Genomic DNA, 26,102 nt, shown 5'->3' with positions numbered 1-26,102 from the left:
ACCTCATGAACCAACGTTGCACTCCCTCAATAGCCAGAATGTCTTTACTCAAATTTGGAGACCAGAACTGCACACAATACTCCAAGTGTGGTCTCACCAGGGCCCTGTACAGCTGCAGAAGAACCTTTTTGCTTCTATACTCAATCCCTCTTGTTATGACTCTGTAAGAAGAAATAGATTTCATCCTGAACTCAACAAGAGAGTTCTTTGAAGAAGTAGGACTGATTAATCGAACAGCCCTTTTTCACAGGCTTCTTTTTCCTCAACGAATTCCACAGAGCAAAGTACCCTCAACTCAATCACCTTTCAAACAGTCCCAGTGCGGGTCTACAGCAGAACACTGCATTATTACCAATTTTGTGATCTCCAGAAAATCTTGTTGAAAAAGTCTTTCCCATATCCACAGTGACCTTTAAAGGACATCTGTTAAAGAGAATGTCACAGAGTCATACACAGTCATGGAGTATGAAGCATCTTTATGACACTACTGCAAATTACAGTTCATTGTGAATTCTTGGATCAACTGTTAATTTTAAATTGAGTTTGATGAACTTCCATTAACCATTGATACTAAGGAAATACGCGGGTATTTAGAGTTAGGTCACAGGTCAGCCATGATCTCAATGAATGGCAAGGGACAGGCTCAAGATCCTAAATGCCTTCTACTTTTCTTTTTATCTATATCTCCCAAAAGGGGATAAAGTGATTGTTATATCATCCACATTACATTTCTCTCTGTCATAAAATTATTCTGATAGTTTGAGATGTGATTGACAAATAAGACTTTTTTTCTAGAAACTTACAACAATGCAACAACTATATTATCTCACTGGCTATCTCTTATTTATATTGAATATTATGATACATGAAGTAACCCTTACTAAAGGATAACTAGACAATGGAGGTTAATAGTTTTTTTCTACAACATTGCAGATATTAAAATAAGTATTCTATCCTATTTAGTTTAAATTAAGCAGCAGTCTTACACCAGGACCTCAGATTTACTTTTAGAGTACTTTATTATCTCATTATCATTCTACAATTTTAATGTCATCAAGTTGGCCATATATTACATTTTCTTGGTTCAATAATTCCACAATAATTTCTCCTTTTCCATTTTGACATTTGTCTCTCATTTTGGGGATGGTGTCTCTCTTTCTACCAGGTGTTCTAAAGCAGTTCCCAATTATTAACCTATTTTCCTTTCCGCTGCTCTAATTATCTAAGGTTAATTCAATAAATGTGCATTCATTAACAATGTTCTTATTCCCATTTTGTGCTATTAGCTGATTTGGAACACTACAATCAGCTTCAGTTTCACCAGTCTTTTCAACTTTTCAGAATAGGAGAAAGTGAGGACTGAAGATGCTGGAGAGTCAGAGTCAAAACGTGTGGTGCTGGAAATAGCACAGCAGGTCAGGCAGCATCCAAGAAGCAGGAGAGTCGACATTTTGGGCATAAGCCCTTCATCACGACTCTCTTGCTCCTCAGATGCTGCCTGACCTGCAGTGTTTTTTTCAGCACCAGAACCTTCCAAAATAAGCCAGGGTCACCCATCCCTAAAGATTAATTTACAAGGTTATTAATTAGACTTTCTTCATTACATAACACAATATCTAAAGTAGCCTGTCCTCGAGTCATTTCAACATATGGCTCTGGAAAGCCATTCCTAACACACTTCAAAACCTTGTCCTGTACAGTTTTTGAACAAGAAAGAAAATAGGGAACTACAGACTTGTCAGCCTGACATCAGGAGTATGAAAATGCTAGGATCTATTAAAAAAAAGTGAGAAATAGATACTCAGACAATAATGATCAGATTGGGCATTGTTAGCATGAATTGCAAATGGCAAACTGTGTTTGACAAACTTGTTGGGGTTATTTGAGGATGTTACTAACAAAGTTAGTAAAGAAGAGGCTTGGAGCTAATAGCATAGATTAAGGATTGACTAATATACACAAAACTGACTGAGAATAAATGGGTCATTCTCACATTGTTATGTGGTGACTAGTGGAGTACCGTAAGGATCAGTACTTTGGTCACAGCTGTTCACAACATATATCAATGATTTTGGAGAGCTGATTATCTCAGTTGGCTGGATGGCCAGTTGTGAGGCAGAGTAACGTTAACAGCATGGGTATAATTCCTGCACTGGTTGTCTCTCTTGAATGAGAGAGCAGCCCTATGATCTTTTAGGAATATGGCAACTTAATGTTGAGATCAAAGATTTGGATGTGTGGATGAAATGTAATATTTGCAGATGTCACAAAGCTATGAAGGAATGTGGAAGATGTAAAGTGGCTTCAACAGTATTTGGACAGGCTTGGAGAGTGATCAAGAACGGCAAATGGAGTACAATGTGGAAACACAAGTCACTGATGGTTATCAAAGAGCAAAGACCAAAAAAACAAAGAAAATTATAGCAGAGGATGGTCCCTTCAGCCCTCCAAGCCCTCTAATCCAGAACCTCTATCCAAACCTATTGCCTATTTTCTAAGGATCTGTATCCCTCTTCTCCCTGCCCATTCATATATCTGTCTAGATACATCTTGAATGACGTTATCGTGCCCGCCTCTACCACCTCCAGGCACCCACCACCCTTTGTGTAAAGAACTTTCCACACATATCTTCCTTAAACTTTTCCCCTTTCACCTTGAACTTGTGATCTCTAGTAACTGAGTCTCCCCCTCTGGGAAAAAGCTTCTTGCTATCCGCCCTGTCTATATCTCCCATGATTTTGTAGACTTCAGTCAGGTACCCCCCCTCAGCCTCCATCTTTCTAATGAAAGTAATCCTAATCTACTCAACCTCTCTTCATAGTTAGCGTCCTCCATACCAGGCAACATCCTAGTGAACCTCCTCTGCACCCTCTCCAAAGCATCCACACCCTTTTGATAATGTGGCAACCAGAACTGTATACAATATTTCCAATGTGGCCAAACCAAAGTTTTATACAGCAGTAACATGACCTGCCAACTCTTGTACTCAATACCCCATCCGATGAAGGAATGCATGCCATATGCCCCTTGACCACTCTACTGACCTGTGTTGCCACCTTCAGGGTACAACGGACCTGAACACCCAGATTTCTCTGTACATGGGTCAAGATTAGAGTAGTGCTGGAAAAGCACAGCAGGTCAGGCAGCATCCAAGGAGCAGGAGAATCAACACTTTCCTGCTCCTCGGATACTGCCTGACCTGCTGTGCTTTTCCAGCACCAGTCTAATCTTGAATATAATCTCCAGCATCTGCAGTACCGACTTTCACCTTAAAGAGATATGGGCCTACTGCTGGCAAATGGGACTAGATTAATTTAAGATATTTAGTTGGCATAGACAAATTGGACCAAAGACTCTGTTTCCATGCTGTACAGGTGACTCTGAATCTTTGGAATTGTTTTGATGCCAGAGGGCTGTGAAGCTCAGTCTTTGACTATGGTTCAGGTAGAGGTTGATAGATTTCTAACTTCCAGAGGTGTAAAGGATTTTGAGAATAGTCTGTGAATAAAAAACACAAAGTGTTCGAATCGTATAAAGCGCTGGAGCAGGCCCATTCTTATTTCAACATTCATTTCCAGGACATGGCTGTGGACAGGCTTTTTATAGCACCTCAGGTTAATGAGTAGGAAAAGTATTGGTGGTGGGAAACAAGTGGCTCTGTGACCTGACACTCGAGAATCCTCGGTGTGAGCCATGAAGAGAAAGGGGAAGGCTTCGAGGTTGGAGGTGTTAACTGACCAAATGTGGAAGTTGGAGGCAAAACAGATTGAACCTGAGGGAATACATTCGACCAAAATTGGGAACCCTACTACCTGACATGGTGCCTTCTCCTTTTTGCTACCAATGCTGGAAAATGAAGGGGTTCTAAATCGTTTAAGGAAAACAGATCGCAGCCCACAAATCGCACTGCTCATGAAAAAGTTCTATTCTTACTTTGGGAATGAGAGTCGTGTGTTGAGACATTTCCTTTGACTGTTCCAAGGCGGCTCTTCTTCCACCTTGGCCTCCCACCAGCAGAGGGTGCGGTCGAGCCCTATCCTCCCCCTCCCACACAGACTGGGACAGAGGCGCCAAAAGGAACGCCCGGCGCTCGCGGACGGCGCGAGGAAGCTCAGGGGCCGAGGGGGAGAACCGTTAACTGGCACGAGGAGCTGTCGCCCTGAAGAGAGAGGCGCTCGCGGAAGGCGCGAGGAGCTGCAGCCCAGAAGGCGGAGGTGGTGGTGGTGGTGGTGGTGGGGGGAGGAAGGAAGATGCTGCACAACGTGGAGAAATGCGCGCGGCACCTAGTGGTTAGTGAAAGATCCAACTTCAGGCACAGCAAATCAAAACACCACCAGCACGTGCAAGCTCATCACTATAACTACAAGGTGGGTGATTAAAGTTACAAATCACACAACACCAGATTATAGTCCAACCAGGTTATAGGTGGGTAATTGACAGGCGTGCGGAAACTTCATGATCTGGTGGGTGATTGACAGGGGGCGGAGACTGATTGCCATGATGATCTGGTGGATGATTGACAGGAGGCGGAGACTGATTACCATGATTATCTGGTGGGTATTGACAGGGGGCGGAGACAGATTGCCATGATGATCTGGTGGGTGATTGACAGGGGGCGGAGACTGATTGCCATGATGATCTGGTGGGTGATTGACAGGGGGCGGAGACTGATTACCATGATTATCTGGTGGGTGATTGACAGGGGGCGGAGACTGATTACCATGATGTGAGAAACAGAACTCACTCACAAATCAGCCTGAGCCAAAGCATTGGAAACAAGAACAATTTATTACAGCCTTGCAAGTACCAGACGCTTCTGCAATCAAGCAGAAATGCGTGCGTAAACAGAGCATGTAAGCATTCTCATTCAGTTTGCAAGTTGCGGAATCACGCCTCCCTTTCCCATCCTATCATAAGCCGATTACTCACTTGTTTTTTTTCTCTCTAGTTATTTTCTTATCTGGCCATCCTGCTGTCCTTGTATGTCTGCATTCTTTGTTCCTTGTTTGTTACAGCTTGTTCTTTTATCCAGTTTCTCTTATCATACTATAAACTTTATTGTGAAATGCCACGGCTGCTTCTTTTTGTGGTCAGCTACAACCCTTCATAGTTATTTCCTAGCTTAAAACTATTTTCATTTAAAGACCCTCTATATTCACTAAAGTCTTAGCCTTAAGTATGCTACATGCTACAAGAATTCTGCGACCGTTTGTATAATGTTCCCCTTTCCCCTCCCTCCACAACACCTCCTCCCTCACCTGCAGAAACTACATTTCTAATCTCCCACAATTTCCCCTGTTTCTTTTTCTCTAACAGTTGTTTCTGCACTTTAATTCATTTTCTTATGCTCTGCCCTCTTACGCCTTTTGGCGCTGAGGTTCACAATTTTACATTTGTGTTGTTCGTCCCTCGAACTCTAGAAGCATTCTTTGACTTTCTCTTTGTTGCATATCACCTGCTGATCGTAAAAGCATCTGATGATTTATTTGTGTTCCTTCCCCAAGGGATGTCATCAGTCGGCTTATTATCCATTTTAGGACATTGAACCCTACCACCAGTCCTACTAATATCAATAATCCATAGATAGCTAGATTGACTAACCACCTTCCCCAATCAGCCAATCCCCAATTCCCCCATTCCCAATCTTTTTCGTTTCGGTACCGATTACCGGCCTCCCTTATCTTGTCAATTTTGTCTTGCACATGTTTGGAGATATCAGTAATGTTAGAGGAGACCTCAGGTATGTATGTACAACATTCCTCTCCAATGTACCACCCTTCTCTGCTAGAATATAATCCAGAGCCATCCTGTCCTGAAGGGTTGTTAGCCTTGTAGTAATCATTTTGGTCGTTATGGCTGCTACTTGGGATTGGGTTTCGGCCAACGCATTGGCAATATTGTTGGCCAACTCTTCCAGGGAAGCCGCCAACTTTTGTATTTCTACTCCTGCTCGAGCGGTCCCATACATAGGTATCAAAGGCCAGAGGAGGAGATCTCCTTCGGTTACTTTCCGGGTTACTCGCCTTCCTCCCTGTTTATTCCGAGGTATTTTTGGGGCTCTCTTTAACAACCTCAAGTGGGGAATTATATAGGCAAGGTAGCAGTAGCCACTCCAACCTTTCTGGTTTTGAGGTAGTGTCTGAACTGGATGGTCTCAGCACCCATTCCCGTTACATCTGCCACTCCAAACATACTTCTTACCGGGGATAAAAGGGTGGGCCTTTAAGCCACCCATTCAATATGTCCCATTCAATACTTGGGGAATGGTTGTGGGAGTAGCTTGGCCGGTGTGCACACAAGATGAATTTCGTAATTGGTAGATTTCGGTATTATTCTGATTACAGAAACAAGTGGTATTTACGGCTCCTTTCGGGGGGAAAATCTAAGGCCATCGATAGCACCCAGAGTTTTCGGGGGTCGAGGGAACCATCCTGCAAAGTTATAATTACCCCTGTCAGATCTCCATTTTGTATTGTTTGAGCCCGAATCAAATTGTTGTACATCATACACTTCTCTTTTGGTAAGTGGTATTACAGTGAGAGGAATTCCGGATTCCCCATGGTGTGGGATTTCAGCACATACCCAATAGTCGGTATTCCCCTTTAGTTTAGCATAATTCTGACATAAAGTGGTAAAATGATTTTTCCCCCCCCCCCCCCCGGCAGCTAGCGCCAATATTATCGTGACAACATAAAGCTGACCATTCATTTCAGCTCACAACCCTATCTGTCTATTCCCTAACTCTTTATATGCCAAGGAGGAGTGAGTCCTTGCAACACTTACAATTGTTTTTGGATACAGTTTTTTTTAACCAATACTTAATAGTCTCTTATCTCAGTCCATTCTTTTTGCTCAGCTTGATTTTCAGAGGGTTGTCTGTAGGATGTGCTTGCCACTCTGCCGGAGGGGAAGGAGCGTCCACCGGGCCCTTAACACCAGTGTGATGACTCCACCCTTTTTCAGCAGTTTGGACGGCTGTTTCAGTAGTCAGGAGGGTTAGGGAGGGTCCCTCCCAGCTTGGGTGCAGTTTGGTATCTTTCTAGGTCTTTATCAGGACCCAATCACCCGGTAGTATCCGATGTACTGCGAACTCAAGTGGAGGTGTCTGGGTCAACAGACCCTTCTTCCTAAGGACAGACAAAGAAGAGCCGAGCGCCACAATATTGTTCTTTAAAAACTTATCATTGAACTCTACAGTTGGTAATTGTCCTGTCACTTCCTCATCATTTCCTCTAATTAGGGTTTGCTCAAAAATAGGCACAAAGAATTCTTCTCCATTTACTCCGGAAACCCTGAGATTCTTGTTAGTCAGCTTAACACCGGTAGGTCTAAAACTTAGGGATGATCGTGCCGCTCCCGTGTCCACCAAAAATATTGCCTCCTCCCCTTCAGGTCCCACCTTTAAATTTATCAAGGGTTCCTAATGGGTCTCAGGAGGAAGGAACCCCTGACTCCCCCAATTCCCATCTAAGGTCATTAGGGAAACGGCTTCCCTTTCTCGTGCTAATTCCGGGCATTCCTGTTTAAAATGCCCCACTTTCCCGCAATGGTAACACCCTGCCTGTTGCTTCCTTTCCCTGGTATCTGACCCTTGTCTTTCGTGTCCTCCCCTACCCTTCCTGTTATCCCCTGATCCCAGTCTCCTTTTTGTTATTTCTTCTACTGCCGCCACCATCATTTTGGCTTTCTGTTTCTGCTTCTCATCTTCCCTTTTCACATACACTTTCTGCGCCTCACATAACAGTTCTTCCATCTGTCTTTCACTCCATCCATCTAATTTCTGTAATTTCTTTTGTATGTCCGGCCATGATTTAGTTACAAACTGGACCTTTGAGAGTCCCTGTGCTATCGGATTATCGGGATCCATTCCTGAATACTTCCTTGTGGCCTCCTTGAGCCTTTTAAGAAATGCAGAAGGGGTTTCATTCTTCTCTTGTCATACTTCAAAGGCCATAAAGTTTTATGATCTAGGTGCCGCCTCTTTAATTCCTAATATTACCATTTCTCATGGATCCCGCATTGACTCCCTTCTCTGTCATTATTTTCCCAATGAGGGTCAACATTTGGGAATTTCTGTTCTGCTGGGGCCCCTTCTTCCCCAACTGGGTGCTTCTTTTCCCATTCCTATAAAGTCGCTCTCCTAATCATACCTCGCTCTTCCTCGAAAATAACGTTCCTAAAATTGCCATCAGTTCTCCCAGGTATATAAATTAGGCCCTAGGAATTGATCTAATTGTTCGGCTAGCCCAACCGGATCCTCTATTAAACTTTTCATTTCCTTTTTAACGACCCTAACTTCACTGCTCATTAAGGGAGCGTTTACATATACGATTGTACCTTCCCCAATCAGAACCTCTCATAAGGGACATAATTTTACATTTTCCATTATCTCTGCCCCTCCTTTATGTGTGGTGGCTCGAGTGACTCTGAGCCCCCTAAGTTCTGCATCTTTTAGTTCAGAGTCCGCTCCCCTTTCTGTGTCTGGACTTGGTTCTACTTCGGGAGTTGTAGTCTCCTTCCGGGGAGTAGTATATGGGGGTGGCAAACACATTAAGGGATCCAATTGTGGCTTCCCTTGTTCGTTCTTTTTCTGTTCTTTCCCTGATTCCTCCGTATTCATGGGACATCATTTTACTCCCGCGCTCCCTATCCAACAAGCCGCATAATCGGACTCTTTTTGACTGGTTCTTTTCGATTGACATATATATTAAGATTTTGACACAGCCAATCCTCATCGGGCCCATATTTGGGCCAAAAAATACCAGGCGCCTTAATACTTTCTCTTGTCCAAATGAAACAACAACAGTTTATCATTGTAGCCTTATCTTTCTCCCGCATCCAGGAGTTGTGTTCCCAATTATCCAACATTTTCCCCAAAGGACTGTCGGGCAGAATATATTCCCCTTTAATGTTATTTACAAATCGATCGTTACACAGGCAACTCCCCGTGCTAAGTTAATTTAATTAATCTTAACGAGGTCCGGTGTCACCTTCTTCCACACCCCCTTCTGGCCAATTTTATGCTTTTTTTCTGAGACTTCAACTGTTCGCCATAACTCACTTTTATGTAAGGATAAAAGAGATTAGTTAGAAACTGATAGTAAGGCAGTCATTACCTGTAAAAGGAACAGGGAGTTAATATTTTAATTCATAATCTGTAAAATCCTTAACTTAAAAAGAAATCATGTTAAAATTTCCATGGTAGAAATCAGATTCAAAACAGTCCCAGATCTCAAGCTCCAGGATTCAAAGCACAAACATTCAATCAACAACAAACAAATGTGCATTCAAACTGAATCACAAAGGGTTCTATTAGCTGTATAGCTCTTTTCTCTCTCTCTCTCTCTCTCTCTCTCTCTCTCTCACACACACACACACACACACACACACACACACCATGTCACAGAGACACTTTGAGCTTCCCGCAACGACTCCTCTAGCTTTTGAATATTTTTCTGGACCTCTGGCCATAAGTTAATTATGAAGTGCATCCTCAGTAGCCCTTCAGACATGGGCTGTTTTCCATTGACATATGCTTTATTTTATATATCGCCAATTCCCAGTACTTTCGTATGTCCCGACCACCAAGGCAATACTTAAAGGTCTCTTTTCTTACCTTGGTCTGTGCACAGAGTTACCTGGTCGTTTCGGTGTGTCCCGTCCCGCCGCAATTCCTGCTGCAAATACCGCTGCCCTCGGTCGCCCGGATATATTCTTTAAGACCTTTCCCTACCCGGGTCTTGTACACAAGAGTTACTCGACCGAACCCGCCGCGTTTGCCCGTCTTGTTTCCAGGATCTCCCAGTCCGGTTTGTACTCGCCCAAACCGCGAACGACAAGCAAGGGAGTCGGAGATCACCGAAATCGGCGAGGTGCACCTCCCCCGTCGTCCCAAGAGTGTTGAGCAGTCGGAATTTTGGATCCCAGAACGAGGCCCCCAATTGTGAGAAACAGAACTCACTCACAAATCAGCCTGAGACAAAGCCTTGGAAACAAGAACAATTTATTACAGCCTTGCAAGTACCGGATGCTTCTGTAATCAAGTAGAAATGCGTGCGTAAACAGAGCACGTAAGCATTCTTATTCAGTTTGCAAGTTGCGGAATCACGCCTCCCTTTTCCCATCCTATCATAAGCCAATTACCTCACTCTTTTTTTTCTCTCTGGTTATTTTCTTATCTGGCCATCCTGCTGTCCTTGTATGTCTGCATTCTTTGTTCCTTGTTTGTTACAGCTTGTTCTTTTATCCAGTTTCTCTTATCATACTATAAGCTTTATTGTGAAATGCCACTGCTGCTTCTTTTTGTGGTCAGCTACAACCCTTCATAGTTATTTCCTAGCTTAAAACTATTTTCTTTAAAAGACCCTCTATATTCATTAAAGTCTTAGCCTTAAGTATGCTACATGCTATAGAGGTTTATAAAATCATGAGGGGTATAGTTAAGGTGAATGGTAGGTGTTTTTTTTCCCCCAGGGTGTGATATTTCAAGACTAGAGAGCATTATTTAACCAGGATACATGAACATCAACTAACCACAAAAAAAATGACACACTCTCACTAACATCCTTACAAATAGTTGAGGAATGACAACACATCCATCCTAGAACAAGCCAAACAAAGACATGCACGAGAATTCCGAGAAGCATGGCATTCTGGTTGGAACTCTATCAACAAACACGTTGACTTGGCTCACATTTATCACCTCCTGAGAAAAAGAACAGGAAATGATATCACCACAGGAAGTAACATCACCAACCCAAGGAACCCAAAACACATGAATGGAAAGCAGGCCATGCTACCAGTGCTTCATCCGTAGACTCACTGATGATGTTACCTAGTATGGTGATGAAACATCTGAAACTGAGCCTTCCAGTTCAGTGAGCAAACCTACATCCAGAACCTTTTGATGTAGGAATGAGCGCAGGCTTTCTATACTAGTGAGGTTCCAAAGACATATCCTTGACCTGAACAGTAACTCTTTTTCTCTCTCTTCCATTATTGCCATATCGGCTGCATATTTTCAGCATTTTTTGGTTTTTAACATAAATGTAAAATTGCTTCCTAATGCATATTAAACTACAGCATAATTCAGAAGGTGTGTTTGTGCCCAAAAGTTGAACTTATCCTTTGTTATATATAGATGGTGATTGAACTACTGCATGATCCCATTATTTTCTTTTAGTGTGAGTGTAGTGCTGGTCTTTCCTCATAGCTTGCAGAGCATTTTATCTATGTTTTGGTTCACTGTAAATATGAAAGCAATTAAGAGTTGCAAGTCTGTATTGAAGGAGGACGCAATGGCCTAGTTGCATTATTGCTAGACTGTTAATCCAGAGACTCAGGTAATGTTCTGGGGACATGGGTTTGAACCCGCCATGGCAGATGGTACAATTTGAACTCAGTAAAATCTGGAATGAAGGATCTTATAATGATCATGAATCCATTGTTAATTGTTAAATCCATGCGGTTCACTAATGTCCTTTAGGGAAGGAATCTGCCATCCATACCCAGTCTAGCCTACATGTGACTCCAGACCCACAGCAATGTGGTCAACTCTTAACTGCTCCCAGGGCAGTTAGAGAGGGGCAATAAATGCGGGCTTGGCCAGTGATGTCCTCATCTCGTGAATGAATTTTAAAAAAGCAACAAATGAATTTGTATTTATATAGCACTTTTTTAACGTAATAGAAGTCCAGGAAATGGTTAGTCGGGGCCGTATTCCTTGCTTCGTTTTTCTGTTTCAAAACCACTTCCATCACCTATAAATTCACAATAAATGAAAATGGCATTATGTTTGTGCCTTTGTTCAGAAAAGTCTATTGTTAAATGTGAGAAGTGCGACCAGCAGGAATTATTTAGCAACATTAAGAAGCTCCAATCTAACGCCTGTTCAATGAGGGTTTCAGTGTCTGTAGTAACACCATTGCTAAGTTTGCTTAGTTATCACAGTCAACAATGATAAATCTAGTGTAGATTTACTTTTTAGTTTTGTTTATTTTAGAAATGAATATCTTCATCAAGATTTTATGGCTGATTGCCAACTGTTGTAGTTTAAAAAGGACAAAGTCATCGTAGTTCAAATGGACTGTAGGGCTGCTCTGTCATTCGAGAGAAATGACTCATGGTGGTTTAACCTGAGGGTCATCACACCTGCGGTGAGGGGGAGAGGTTGAGAAGGAGAGTGCTTCATGGTAAGCTCAATTTGCTAGATGGCTGGTTTGTGACACAGAATAACACAAACAACACAGGTTCAGTTCCCGCGTTGGCTAAGGTTATCATGTCGATTGTGCCTTCTTAACCTTGCTCCTTGCCTGAGGTATGGTGACCCTAAGGTTATATGCTCCATCAATCATCTCTATCTAATGAGTGAGTAACCCGATGGCTCTCTGAGACTATGGCAACTTTACCTATTAAAATATTACCCACACTGATAGATTGCAAATAATCCTTTGTCAAACTTCTCTTGTAGATGTTTAATTGTTTTCTTGCAGGTCTCAATTTTAATACCAGAATGTGGAGTGATACCACCAGGAGTCACTGCTGTCTGCAGAAATTTAGGAGAGTATTATTTGGTAAAGCAGTTGCCACTCCATCAAATGCTTGAGCCTGAATTCATCAACACATTTGTTAAGAAAGGTAAAGCTATATCTGTAATTTATCAAATGCATTTATTTCTTCACTTTGCTAGCAATCCAAGTCACTTAAAATTGTTTGTTCCAGGCTCTCTTTATGTGCTTTCGTACAACACCAGAATAGATCAAGACAACTGTATTTCTATACTGCCAACAGGTAAAAATACCTTTTGTCAGCATCAGTATCCTAATTTCTGACCTATTTGTTACATTGTTTGCTTCTCTAGAATAAATAAATTCATATTTCAAATTCAAGTTAGAATGCCAATATTGTTTCAAGTATAAAACATTAAGTTTCATTTACATTTTTTGTTGTAAAAGGTGTGCACTTATGGGAAAATTATAATTTAAAACTTATAAATTACAATTTAAAAATATAGAATTTACAGTACAGATACAGATCAATCATTCTAGTGCCTACCTGAGGTTGCCATGTTGGCCATGCCTTCTGAATACTGCCTCTCGCTTGAGGTTTCATGACCCTCAGGTTAAACTCATCATCAGTTGCTTCTCTGTAATGAGAGAGTAGTCCTATGGTCCTCTTAGACGATGGTGATTTTATCTTTTACTTTATAAAATTATTACTTGGAATATGTTTAAAGGTTTCCTTGCAGGTCTCAATTTTAATACCAGAATGTGGAGTGATACCACCAGGGTCGTTGCCAGTATTTTCTGTTCCGCCTGAGTCTGTTCCACTCCCTATATCAGCATATCATGCTATTCCCATGTCCCTTGTAATTATTTGGCTTCCCCTTCAGTGCATCTATGTTATGTAACTTAACAACCCCTGTGACTGTAAGCCCCATATTCTTATCATTGTTCCCACTCTCTGGGTTTTTTTTCTAAATTACTTACTAGATTTAGTATGATTGTCTTATATTTATGATCCATGCAGAGAAATTCTGGAAATCATTTTATCAAAGATTATTTTCTTCAAATTTTCCTTGATAAACAAGGCAAGGCAGCTTCTGTCCTCAGCCCACTGTTAATGAGAGAATGCAAGACGTACATTTCCACACAGTTTCAGTACAGTAAAGTTTTCCTTAAAAACAAAATCAGTATGTATTAGTTGAAAACCCAAGTACTTATCACAAATCTAGGAATATGAGGTGACGTTCAGAAGGCTGACTTCGGGTATATTTGGGATGACTTTGGAATCTGAGTAAAAATAAACATTTAAAAGCCACACAACACCAGGTTATAGTCCAACAGGTTTAATTGGAGGTAGAGGCTTTTGGAGCGCTGCTGTTTTGTCAGATCACCAGCAGGGCAGGATCATAATGTCATACAACTGATGTGATATATTTAACAAACCTAGATTGCTGTTAAGTGTCTCATCTTTTAGAATAGATTGTAGATTTTGACTCATTAGTATGTAAATTTGCACCCCAATATGCCAACATTTTCATGCACAAGTTCAAACAAGACTTCTTCGCTGCACAGGACCTCCAACCAGCACTATATTGACAGCTGGGATTTACATATTAATGAATCAAAATCTGCAATCTATCCTAAAAGATGAAAGACTTAACAGCAATCTAGGTTTGTTCAATATATCGTGCCAGTTGGATGACACTGTGATCTTATACTGTAAATTCTGTGTCCTGTGATCATGCCCCACGAGTGACCTGATGAAGGAGCAGCACTCCGAAAGCTTGCACTTCCAAATTAACCTGTTGCATTATAACCTGGTGCTGTGTGGCTTTTAACTTCATCCACCCCAGTCCACCACCAGCATTACCACATCATTTAAAGAAAAATTCTGGAAGAAGTTATTTTTGAAATGATTATCTCTTTTAAAAATAATTGAGAGCTTAATCTTTCTAATAGTGCACAAGTATTTATGAATGGATCTTAGATCCTGCATTGAAGGAATTTCTAACTCATAACTATTGGTTTTCGTAGGGAAGCTAATTTTATCAGTTGACAAGGATACTTATGAGGAGCTTGGCCTGGAAGGACAACCATCTATGTATTCACATAAGGCAACAGTGAGATACAGTAAGTGCAAGCTGTTGTAAGATTCCAGGTTCAGGAGAATTTTTTGCCATTTTGGAACGTACAAAGTTATTGAAACTTTGTTCTGGTTTTGTTTGACTTCCAAAGCAATTCAGTAAATATTAACACACTGATTGAAAAGCTCAAAACAAATGTAAGCAGTTCAGTCTTTATCTCAGGGATGGAATAAATCCATATATTACCTCTCACCATGTTTTCAGTCTGTTGGAGTCCTTGCTGCATTATTCTGCTACATTAAATATCAAAGGAACAAGGTATCAAATTTGGTGGAATAGTAGGAGAGGCACCTGTGGGAGATGGTTTTGAGTCTAATCTTTTGAGTTCTTCTTCTGTTTCCCACGATTAAGAGTTCAATCTGAAATTGGTTTTGGACAGCTTAGTTTGCAGTGTAAATGGGTTGCTGGACATGGGTTGTTGGCTGCCATTCACTGGTATACAAGTTATATAAAAAATGTTATGATGGACCAGTGGGTATCCTTACCTTCTTCTGAATTTGGGGTAATTGCATGTTATTAGGAAAAGCACAAACATTAGCCAATGGTGAAGATGTGCACACATGAATTAGTCTTTCTATTTCCACTTATCAGAATTATTTGTGTAGGTTCACAATGGTCAGTTGCCAGTTATCAGTAATTTTGCTACGAGGGGGTGGAGGTAGTGTTTGCCTTTGTATATAGGGGAAGAAAGATCAGCTCTCATTTCCCTTTGAGTGTTGTGTATCTCAAAGTCAGGATTTGGGAAATTAAAGGCTCATATTCTTTACCCTGCTGCTTGCTGGAAAGTTGCTACCTGAACATGTGCAAAATGATTGACCATTTTGATGTCATACTGGGAGTCTGCTGATATCTGTTCAGCCATCGTCCCAATGCAAGCACCTTCAGCAAAGGACCATCATCTTTATATTAAAAAGAAATCATCTGGCACTAAATCCCAAATGGCCATTCTTTGCCTTCATGCTAGAACAGTGAGCATTATCAGACTGTTAACCGTGCTTAGTGATGTCAAGATATAGTTCAGTCCTTTTCTCACAATGTTATTCCCATGCACTGAGCAGGAAACATCGCTGTTTAATGATCAGGAATTGGAACTCTGGCTGTTTTATTTGTCCACCACCCAACTCGGCAATGCTGAAATCAGTTAATTGATTGAAAGTTGACTGACTTGTTTATACATCTTGCCACTGCACCAGTACCCAAGAAGCATCAGTTGTTTTTCCTGATTCTTCATTGGTTCATTCTGTGCGTATACTTCCACTTCTGCTTTTAACTCAACTGTTTGTAACAGAACAATCATCTGATGCCCCCAGGTACAGGAACAAAACCTGCAGAGACGTGCAGTGTGAGTAAGAAGTGACATGCCTGGCAATAATAGTTATTTTCTCAATCTTTAATATCTGTCTCTGATTGCTTTTCCTAGGAAGCATGGTGATAATTCAGAATTTGCTTTGTAACTTTGTGATGCACATCACCCTAAAGTCAGTTTAGTTTTGGGTTTCATGATGTCCTGTTGTGTTTTCAGATATTACTGTCTCCATTCGTGATGCTACGTTTGTTCCTGGGACAAAAAGATATAACCGTGTAATGTGGGCGTTGAAAGAGAAAAAACCTTTAAGATTTGACTTTTTGATGAAGTGGCATTCCTCAGGTAAGAAGTTCGGAAAATGTAAATAGGGGATTTTTTTATTTAACCTGAAATGTAATCTGGCTAGGAGAAAGTGAGGACTGCAGATGCTGGAGATCAGAGCTGAAAATGTGTTGCTGGAAAAGCGCAGCAGGTCAGGCAGCATCCAAGGAGCAGGAGAGTCGACGTTGCAGGCATAAACCCTGAAGAAGGTCTCATGCCCGAAACATCGACTCTCCTGCTCCTTGGATGCTGCCTGACCTGCTGCGCTTTTCCAGCAACACATTTTCAGCATGTCATCTGGCTATACTTGAAACCTTATCTTTTAAAAAATAAAGTGAAAAGTTCAACATGTCATAGAGTCACAAGAGTCATACTAGGACAATAATGTTCTGTTGTGCATAACAGTTGTTTTCATGTCGGCCTCCTAACATCCTTGTCTTCAAATCAGAAAGTTATGTGCTCGATCTTAGTCCTGAAATTAACCACATAATCTGGACACATGATTCTACCTCTCTGAATATAGCTAGCATTCACCTAACAATGTCTGCTCTTCTAACCCTCATACTTAGATGTCCAACAGTATCTCAAGAATTTATTCTTCTCCCCTTTCATTCCTCATCAGCATGCTACCTTTGAGGCACCATTCAAAGTCACAGGCGTAGCTTCCAATTGTATGTCATTGCTTTTCCGTTGGCAGACTGGTTGCTCAACATCTGGTATTGATGAGCAGTAATTTTCTCAAGATCAGCATTAAAACATCAAAGCTGGCATCAGTGAAATGACTGATTCTGTCTATTGTCTAGTCATTCTTTTCGGCTGAATCAGACTTTTGCAAGCATTGCTATCCAGAGTTGCATTGCAGATTCAAGTTCCTTTCGATCCCAAAGGCTACTTCTAAGCTTGCTATCCTTCTCGTAGCTTGTCAACATTTGTTCATGATTTGTATGTTTGATTAAGCTGAACCCCAATCTTCTTTGGTTTGGCATAGCCTGTTATTTCTAATTCTGAAGTATCTTAGGGTATTTTTCATGTTACAAAGTATGGAATAGAGTTAACTTTGCCAATAATGTGATAGCTACTGAGCATGTTTTTCGTGTTGCCTCAGAATCTGGAGGAATACAATATTGCTTTAGCCCCACTCCCACAGGTCACAATATTAAAATAAAATATCATTACCAGTTACCAAGATGGTCAACTAAGTACCTTATCTATATCCGGTTTCAAATAAAATGATTTATTAACAAAGTTTCCTTAATATATAATTATTTGTTTACTAACAAAGCAAAACTTACTCAATAAAGATGCAATAAGAGAGTCAGTAATATCCAAGAATAAATGTTTATCCCTTTAGGAATGTCAAAAAGTATACACACTCTTCAGAAAAAGTGAAAAATAACAGATTTCTGCAGCGGTTAGCTTTCTGGAAAAAAAAACACCTTAATGAATGAATTATCCTATTTAAGATAAAAGAATAAAGCATAGGGTGTTCTAAAGTCAGTTGCTGTGATGTTCTGACACACTTAGTCAAGTTACTAATGCACACCTGCCTCTGGAATTTTTCAGACACTGCATGCTCAGGAAATGTTCCTTAAATTGTTCTTTCAAAAGAATAAATACCTGAAACCCAACAAGTGGGCTTTCTTCTCTGAAATGGGAGAGTTCAGCTGGGCAGCCTTTCCTCTCAGGTTTTTTTGTTCCCCAACTGAAGACCAGATTGAAAATAAGAAATGCTCCCAGCCACTGTTCAAACAGCTGGGACTGGAGTCTACAGTAACGGAAACAGTTATCACTAGTTAAGTGATTCCTAGGTAGCCTTGTTTAAAAGAAACCTCTGTTATCCACCATGACCTTTCAAAGTTAAAGCAATCACTCCAGGTATTCTTCGTAACAGAAAGGGCTATGTCATGATAGTAAAGGATATTCTAATTATGATGTCAGATCACATATGACTGAGACCTGATGACCAGGTGTCAGTGGAATCTATCACAGTCATGCTCATGGATATAGTTGATATGCAATAAGTTAATAACATACCCTACTATTCTTGTGTTCAACTCTCATATGCCACATGCTCCTAATGATATTCCTGCAAAATGTGCTATTAATTACAATGGTTACTGCACATTGCTCTTAATGCAGCTATTTCTTGTTTGTGTAAAATGTTCCTAAAAATAGATATGTGAAATTAAAATAACATGGTTTCCTATGAGAAAGTTAAATAATGTGTTACCATCCTGATGTAATTTTTACATTAAAACCTGTCGGTTGCCTTGAACCTTTATCAGCCCAAAAATCCTCTTGTTAACTAGGACTACTTAACCTTTCACCTCCTGACTCTTCTGCTGTCTGCATGTCCCACCCATCATTTCCTTCCCCAGTCCTCCTGCTTCCTTACCTTTCCTTTGCCGCTCCATGCTACTTGCCTCTTTCCTCTGCCAAAATCCTAGTGAGACGTGAAGGAGGGAGGGAAGCCAGTAAGGACACATTGTAGGCAAAGGTTCAGGGTGATTGGAGAAGTGACTGCAAAGTAGAAGAATCAGAGCCCAGGAAGGTTGGTGAATGGGAGCCTTCGGGATAGAAGCAGTAAGAGGGAAGGTTGGAGATTGGGAGCAACAGTAAACAGGAGGAGGCATCAGAGGGAAAAGTGAATTAGAGGGCTAGGAGGGAAGCAGCAAACTGGAGGGTGGGGATGGTACACTGGAGTAGAAGATGGAAGGAGACGTGAAGATTGAGGGAAGTGGTAAAGGAGGTGAACAAGTGGAATGGCAAGTAGGAAGGACAGGAGGAACGTGGTAGTGAACTGGCTGGAGGAAGGTGAGAGCAGGAGGGTGTGATAAGATGGTGTCAGTTAGAAAGCTTTGGGAGAGGTGGGAAGGGTGGTGGGTTAGGAGAGGGAAATTAATTTTTTAAAGGGATTGAGCGTTTCAGTAGTAATGCTGATATTAAAATGAAGGTCCACTATTGGGGAAATGTCCTTAGTTTGCCAACTGCATTAAAACAAGCTTAGAACATGCTTTAAATAGTGGATGCCTGCAATTTCAAGTTCACCTCCTGTGTTTGTTTTTAAATGTCAAAACAAGGTGGACAAGAAACCAATTTGGTGTCTTACTTCAAGGAATATGAATGCAAGGTTTACAATCCTATGGTGTCAACAAGGATATTAGAAGACATTGACAGCCCTGTTCTGCTGAGTAAGGAATTGAAAGGGAAGGACAGTGAATCCTGCAGCTCTCAAGAATTCCTTGACTGGCTTGGTGCAATCTTCAGTAATATTGGTTGGTGAGTTTAAATGTGCAGAACTTTCTTTGATTTTCCTGGTGTACTTGTTCACAAAACAAACCATTGTCATGCTGTATTCCATAGTAGAGGAACCATTATGGCCATGCAACATTTCCCAGGTATTTATTTAGGCTGCTTGCTCTATCTCAGCAGCTTTAGTGGTGAATGATCTGAGCCATACTGGAATCATACAATGTGGTGATTACAGCTATTGATTAGTGTATGTATTCAGTGATATAAATGATCAATTGTGGTGGTAGATGGCAGGTTTCCAAATCCCAAGACTAAGCACGATTAGAGTTTTTAGTTCCTGATTCTGTCGTGAACTCTGCCTGGGTCTTCCATGATTACCACCATGTTTGGCTGCCCCTGGAGAGAGGACTTGAGGCCTTCTAAGATTGGTGAACACCAGACTGGAATGCATCACCAACAAACCATCCCTCTCTGCTCCCAAACTCCACACCGAGAACGGTTTTTCAGGTCTTTGTTGGCAAGGCAAGCATCTCAATGTGTAACATTTATAATCGTCAAGGTACAGTTGTTTTGGCAATACTGAATTATTGAAATGAGGCCCACTAATAAGCTGCTTAGGTTTTGCAAATGTCAATCCATCCAGTACCCTCTTCGCTCATACACTTTCAAGCTTTTTTGTCTTGAATCAGATGGAATCTGTTTTTTATTAAAAAAGAAAACAATCCTTGAAGATCTGCCAAATGTGCAAAAAGACAAATATTTCATAGAAAGATTTACTGGTTAATGATCAAAATTATTTTGCCTTATTTTTGATAGACAAATTGCTTAAAATGTAGACATAATGCAAGTATAAGTTTTTTTAAAAAATCACAATCTTGCTAACCCCTGTGTCAAGTGTCACTGGCCCCATCCGCCTGAAAATGTGCAAGAACTTGGCTATAACACTGCAGTTCTTTGTCACTCTGCACTGTCTTTTAGCGAATCTTGTTTGGTGAACGAGATTGCACTCAGTTGCTGTTTGCTGCCATATTACAGCAGCCTAACGGACATTGTTGGCTGACCTGTATTGTGGTGACGGATACTCTCGGCACTTGAAGGTGGAACGATACCTGGCCAGACATGAAACTAAGATCACTGCTCAATTACTCCCTTGAAAATGGTGCCAAAATACACACCAAATGATCAGTTTCTGAATGTACTTTCATTAGAATAATAGGTGCTTGTCACTTCTCAAATCCTGGTTTTTGGGTCAGGCAAAGTAAGGCAAGAAAATGGCAAGAAATGACTGGCCCTTTTCTCTCAACAGTTCTTACACATTGAAAAGTAATGCACACATGTTACAGATAAGATTTTATACTTATTTAGCAATCTGCTCTGCTTAAAGGATTCACCATCTTTATGGAAATGTATTCAGTGAAGAAATGAGCAAATTGATATAGGACCAATAGTTCATCAGTGTTCTTTGTAAAGGCCTTGGAATGATTAAATTGCACTGGTGCCCGATGTGTGTTTTAATCAAAGTTTCCATTTTTATACATCAATAGCAATAATCAAGCAGACAACTTTCTCTCTACTTACTGCTGCCCTTGGCCCAGCACCGTACTGGATAAAGCTTGCCTTTATACTATTTCGGGATTTATACTTCCAGAAGAGATAAATCAGATATTGGACCAGCTTAGGTAAGTATCATTATAAAAGCAGCACTTTGTAGTCAATAGTTTGATATGCTAACAAAGTACAATGGATGGCCTTGAACCATGATTACTAATCAATCAGAAACTGGATTCTGGGTAATCCAAAATGGAGGTCGGGAAAAATTTCTGTCTGGAACAACTGCTCTTTTTTTTTGAGGTATTTTAGGTGCTCGCGGTGATTTCCTCGAATTCCAGGAGCAGCAATTACTGTTTTATATACTGTTGCATTGTTTTGGAACTTAGGAAAAAAAAAGTCAAAACAACAGCAGTTTTAAAAGGGAGAAGAACAGACAAAGGAAGCACATGGTGAGGTCAGTGCAGGAGAGAGAGGGAGAAAGAAACTGACACTGCATTTGCTGTTTGAATTCATGTATCACTGGACATTGGAGTGCGTCTGGGAAAATTAACAAAAATGAGCTGCCAGAGAAAGTGATGGAGGCTGGTACAATTGCAAGAGGCATTTGGATGGGTATATGAATAGGAAGGGTTTGGAGGGATATGGGCCGGGTGCTGGCAGGTAGGACCAGACTGGGTTAGGATATCTGGTCGGCATGGACGGGTTGGACCGAAGGGTCTGCTTCCATGCTGTACATCTCTGACTCTATAATCCTTCATTTGTGTTAGTTGGACCAGTCAACATTACAGTTTGCTTTAGTGTACTGAAATCATTTCTGGTCTTTAGCGCTGTCTAGTGATCTAAATTTAGTGATGCTCCAGTAATGTCACAGGGTTAGTAACTCAGAAACCCAGGTTAATGATCTGCGGGCTTGGGTTTGAATCACAACATGGCAGATGTGAAATTTGAATTCAGTAGAAATCTGAGTTAAAAGCTAGCTTGATTGTGACTGAGCAACCATTCTCAATTGTTACAAAAACCCATCTGGTTCACTAATGAGTTTTGTGAAAAAAAATCTGCCATCCATACCTGGTTTGGCCTACATTTAACTCCAGATCTGCAGCAATATTATGATTCTCAACTGTCCTATTGAAATGGCCTAGCAAGTTACTTAGTTGCAAAGTAATTAGTGAGGGGCAGTAATTGCTATCTTTAATGAGTGAGTAATAAATTCCTTGTTCCAGCATTTGGTGGCCTTACCTTCAACCATAAGCTCAGGACTTCCTTCCCTAAACTTTTCTGTTTTCTATGTTTTAAGAGGCTTGTGTTTTGGACACCTACCTCTGTGACCAGTGCACCAATGTCTCCTTTTGCGACTGCACACGTGAAGTGTCTTAGAATGTTTTGCTGCATTAAAGGTGCCAAAGAAATGCAAGCCGTTGTCATGACCCACATTGGAATTTATTCTATTTATCTCCATAGCAAAAGTCCTTGTCTCATTACATTCTCATTTAGAGCAGTTTAAACAGTTGAAGTTTGGCTTTATCCTCCAAAGATAATTTAGGAGATGCGGAGTTGCTCCTTAGATTATTTTATGTAAAAATAATCATTAGCAATTTTTTAAATGACAATTCAGGCATCATCTGTTCATAACACTCCGAACATGACATCATTTATATTTGAGAAATATACTAAAAATGCACTTTGTTACAATAATTGCCATAAAATTAGATGTATGGTTTTAAAACATTTGGAACATTTCCTATTTTTAAAAAACAGGCCAGCAAATTCATTTTAATCAATTTTATTGGGAAGAAGTAGTAGCTTTCATTGTTTCAAAGTAAATAATTGATTGACAATAATTCTGTGCTCACTTGCCTATGTTTTATTGCACTTCTGACTCTGACTACTTATGTGAGCAGTTTCTCTGATGTTCAAAATGAGAATTGTTCATGGCTGCATTGTATTTACTGTTATAATCAAGTATACCAAGTATATACAAAACTTATCAATTATTTTTCCTTTCTCTCCAGACTCTATTTTGAGGAACCCAAGTTGGCCCAGTGGGTTAGTATGACAGTACACGGCTTTGCAGATAGCCCGGTTTCCTGGGGAGAAAGTGAACATGGATACCTCAAAGGGGGAGAGAACCTCTACAGTTTTGTTCTCTTCAGTAACCAAGATTACTGGCTGCACATGGCTGTGGGGGCACACAGTGCATGTCCACCATAGAGTAATAATGTGCTTATACAGAAGAACTTCAGCACCTGTCATTTGTGAGTTCGGAAATGATTTGCTATAATTGATTATTAAACCCTCTTTACACCATGATGTGGAGGTGCCAGTGTTGGACTGGGGTGGTCAAAATCAGAAGTCACAACAGATTTATTTGTAATCACAAGCTTTCAGAGTGCTGCTGCTTTGTCATGTGAAGTGACGAATGGGCTGCACTCCAGAAGCTTGTGATTTCAAATAAACCTGTTGGACTATAACCTCATCTTGTGTGACTTCTGACTTTATGCGATGGATTCGGAAACACATTCAGCTGAAAGGAAAAAAAAAACTCAGGTTATTTCAAAATTTTTAGAATGTTTATAATAATATGCATCATTGAGATCGTCATGTACAAATTGAAGTATTTTCAAGTTTTTTGTTCTTCCCACTCATGCGTGCACTATTTCATGAATCAGCAGGCATCTAGAATTTGCATATGTGAATCTTGGAGGCCACCACCACCATGTTGATGTGCTTGAGCTTGATGCACACTCTTGATATAAATAAGTAAATTTTCTCTCCCTTTTATTTGAGGAAATTGTTGGCTTCAAGCAAATTGATTTCCCTGCAGATGTTTCTTATTAGAAGGTAATGTTATGTAGACATTGGAGAATGGAATTAACATTCTTTAGGGTTAGGTGCAACATTTTAGCACCCTAACATTATTTCACAAGTTGCTATATCAGCACCTCAACATCAACATCTCAATATACAATATATAATATTTAATAAAAGGTTCTTTTAAAAAACAGCCACAGTGAGCGAGATTGATGATTTAATTGAGTAGGCTTTTAATGTAGACGTGGAATTTTCATGGAGTGAGGCTGAAGTAGCTAAATACTCTCTTACTAATGGGAGATCTAAGAGAAATTTGGCAAAAGTCCAGAGTTGGTGGATTGAAGGATGCAGCAGAGGTCATAAAGCTGGAGAAGTTTGCAGAAATAAGATGGGTTGAGGCCATGTGCGATTTCAGGATGAGGTTTTAAGATTAAATGTGTGGTTAGAAGCCAGTGTAGGTCAGTAAACATGGGGATGATTGCTGAGAGAGAATGTTGGCGGCAGAAATGCCATTAATCTTTATGGAAAGAGAAAGGTAGATGACTAACAGAGGAGTGTTGGTGAGATTGAATGTGATGCCAGAGTGTTTGCAGATTGGCTCGATTTAAGTGACTGGGTGTGATGAACAACAGAGCCAATGGCAAGGAAAAAGAAGTCACAGTGGAAAATAAAAGCTACTGCTTTGCACTTTTTGGAGAGTTACAAGGCATCTGGTTGTGTTTGAGAAAGCATTGGAGCCAAATGTCTCTAATGCACAGGTAAGAATTGGACCCTGTGCCTGTGAATGATGCTATTGGGGGAAGTATGTAGAACGCGGGCAGCATGTAGAACATATAAAGGAGAGGCCAGGAATGACTCTTTAGGACACATTAGATTATTATATGGGTGTTAGGATGAGGACAGGGGGAAATCTTTTGTGCATATGCTGCCTTCCCTTTGTATATTCCACTATCTGTTCTAATAATGTGGGTTCTGTAATTCCTGCCTACAGTGAGATACTGGGTGTTCATAAAGGAATTATACACAAAAGTCAAACACAGAAGCATACAGATTAGGGACAGGGGCTGACCAGTTGGTTCCTTAGGCCTGCCTGATCATGGCTTCAATTCCACATACCCCTATTGCAATCCCTCCACAAAATGTTTTCACAGGTCTTCTGTGACACAGACTTTCCCCACATTTAAAGCAGCTGGAAAAATACAGATGTAAAAGCTGGCTTGACCTTGGCAATGGACTAACATGTCAGAAGTTCTGAAATAAACTCAAGGTGTACATTGTTTCTGGATGCTCATGATATGGAGATTTTTACCTATCTACCACCTGTGATGATTTACACTGCATCATAGTCCTGTATATTATCTACATGCCACATGAATTTTCAAGTATGTAAATATTACCACCCTTATCAGGTGTACATTTGCAAAATTGATATTGCTTTTCATTGTAAACTTACTACATTTAGACTGAGGAACAGTGTCTATAGAGGACGTGAAATATGCCAGCTGTGATGTGTTGCAATTACAGTCCTTGATAACCATCAAAAGAAAGTGCTCCTAAGCAACACCTAATGCATGTATCAACAATTCTTAATTTGAATACAGTTAGTGTAGGTGAGTGCTCCAAGAGGTAATAGGTCACAAATTCAAATGCTAGAAGGATTTGTTTTTTGCAGATGCTTTATAAGTTCTTAAACCCATGTAGTTCCCCTTTAAAAAGCAACCATGTACAAACTGAGATTTTGGTAATGATTCGATTGTTTAATTTTAAATGGATATTGTTCTTACTGTAAAAGTTACATCAGTTTTGATGTTCAGATGCTAAATGTGCAATTTAATTGATAAGTCATGAAAGGGGGTTTCATAATAAAGTTGTTTTCTTTAGATTCCTATTTTACAGTTCCTTTAAGCATTTTAACAAGAAACATAAATATGTGTGACTACTGATTAGGAATTCCTAAACAATGATAAAGATATGTTTTTATAGTTCTTGGTGTAGAAATGAAAGTAGCATAGTAATTTGGATTTGGTAGTTGACATTTACTTTGAACAACAAAGGAGAAAGTGAGGACTGCAGATACTGGAGATCAGAGCTGAAAAATGTGTTGCTGGAAAAGCGCAGCAGGTCAGGCAGCATCCAAGGAGCAGGAGAATCGACATTTCGGGCATGAGCCCTTCTTCAGGAATGATTCCTGAAAAAGGCCTCATGCCCGAAACG

General features: G+C 40.4%; 1 protein-coding gene across 1 annotated transcript; it reads left to right on the top strand.

The window, feature by feature from the left end:
• The first annotated feature begins 4,245 nt into the window (after nucleotides 1–4,245).
• On the top strand, nucleotides 4,246–25,709 carry rpp40 (ribonuclease P/MRP 40 subunit). The gene is made up of 8 exons (XM_060849923.1): nucleotides 4,246–4,367; nucleotides 12,492–12,636; nucleotides 12,721–12,789; nucleotides 14,538–14,633; nucleotides 16,170–16,295; nucleotides 19,355–19,553; nucleotides 21,071–21,205; nucleotides 23,090–25,709. The coding sequence occupies exons 1-8, from the start codon at nucleotides 4,251–4,253 to the stop codon at nucleotides 23,286–23,288; spliced, it is 1,086 nt and encodes a 361-aa protein (XP_060705906.1). The 5' UTR covers nucleotides 4,246–4,250; the 3' UTR covers nucleotides 23,289–25,709.
• The last annotated feature ends 393 nt before the right edge of the window (nucleotides 25,710–26,102 follow it).

This window comes from Hemiscyllium ocellatum, chromosome 34, assembly GCF_020745735.1.
Source record: "Hemiscyllium ocellatum isolate sHemOce1 chromosome 34, sHemOce1.pat.X.cur, whole genome shotgun sequence".
NCBI lineage: Eukaryota > Metazoa > Chordata > Chondrichthyes > Orectolobiformes > Hemiscylliidae > Hemiscyllium > Hemiscyllium ocellatum.
Note: the sequence above shows the minus strand (reverse complement) of the source record. Positions and strands in the feature narration are given on the sequence as shown.

Excerpts from the sequence above, each read along its gene's own strand:
- rpp40 (XM_060849923.1), top strand. The coding sequence starts at position 4,251 with ATGCTGCACAACGTGGAGAAATGCGCGCGGCACCTAGTGGTTAGTGAA. Across the intron at positions 12,637-12,720 it reads CAACACATTTGTTAAGAAAG|GCTCTCTTTATGTGCTTTCG; the intron begins GTAAAGCTATAT and ends TGTTTGTTCCAG. Across the intron at positions 21,206-23,089 it reads CAGATATTGGACCAGCTTAG|ACTCTATTTTGAGGAACCCA; the intron begins GTAAGTATCATT and ends CTTTCTCTCCAG.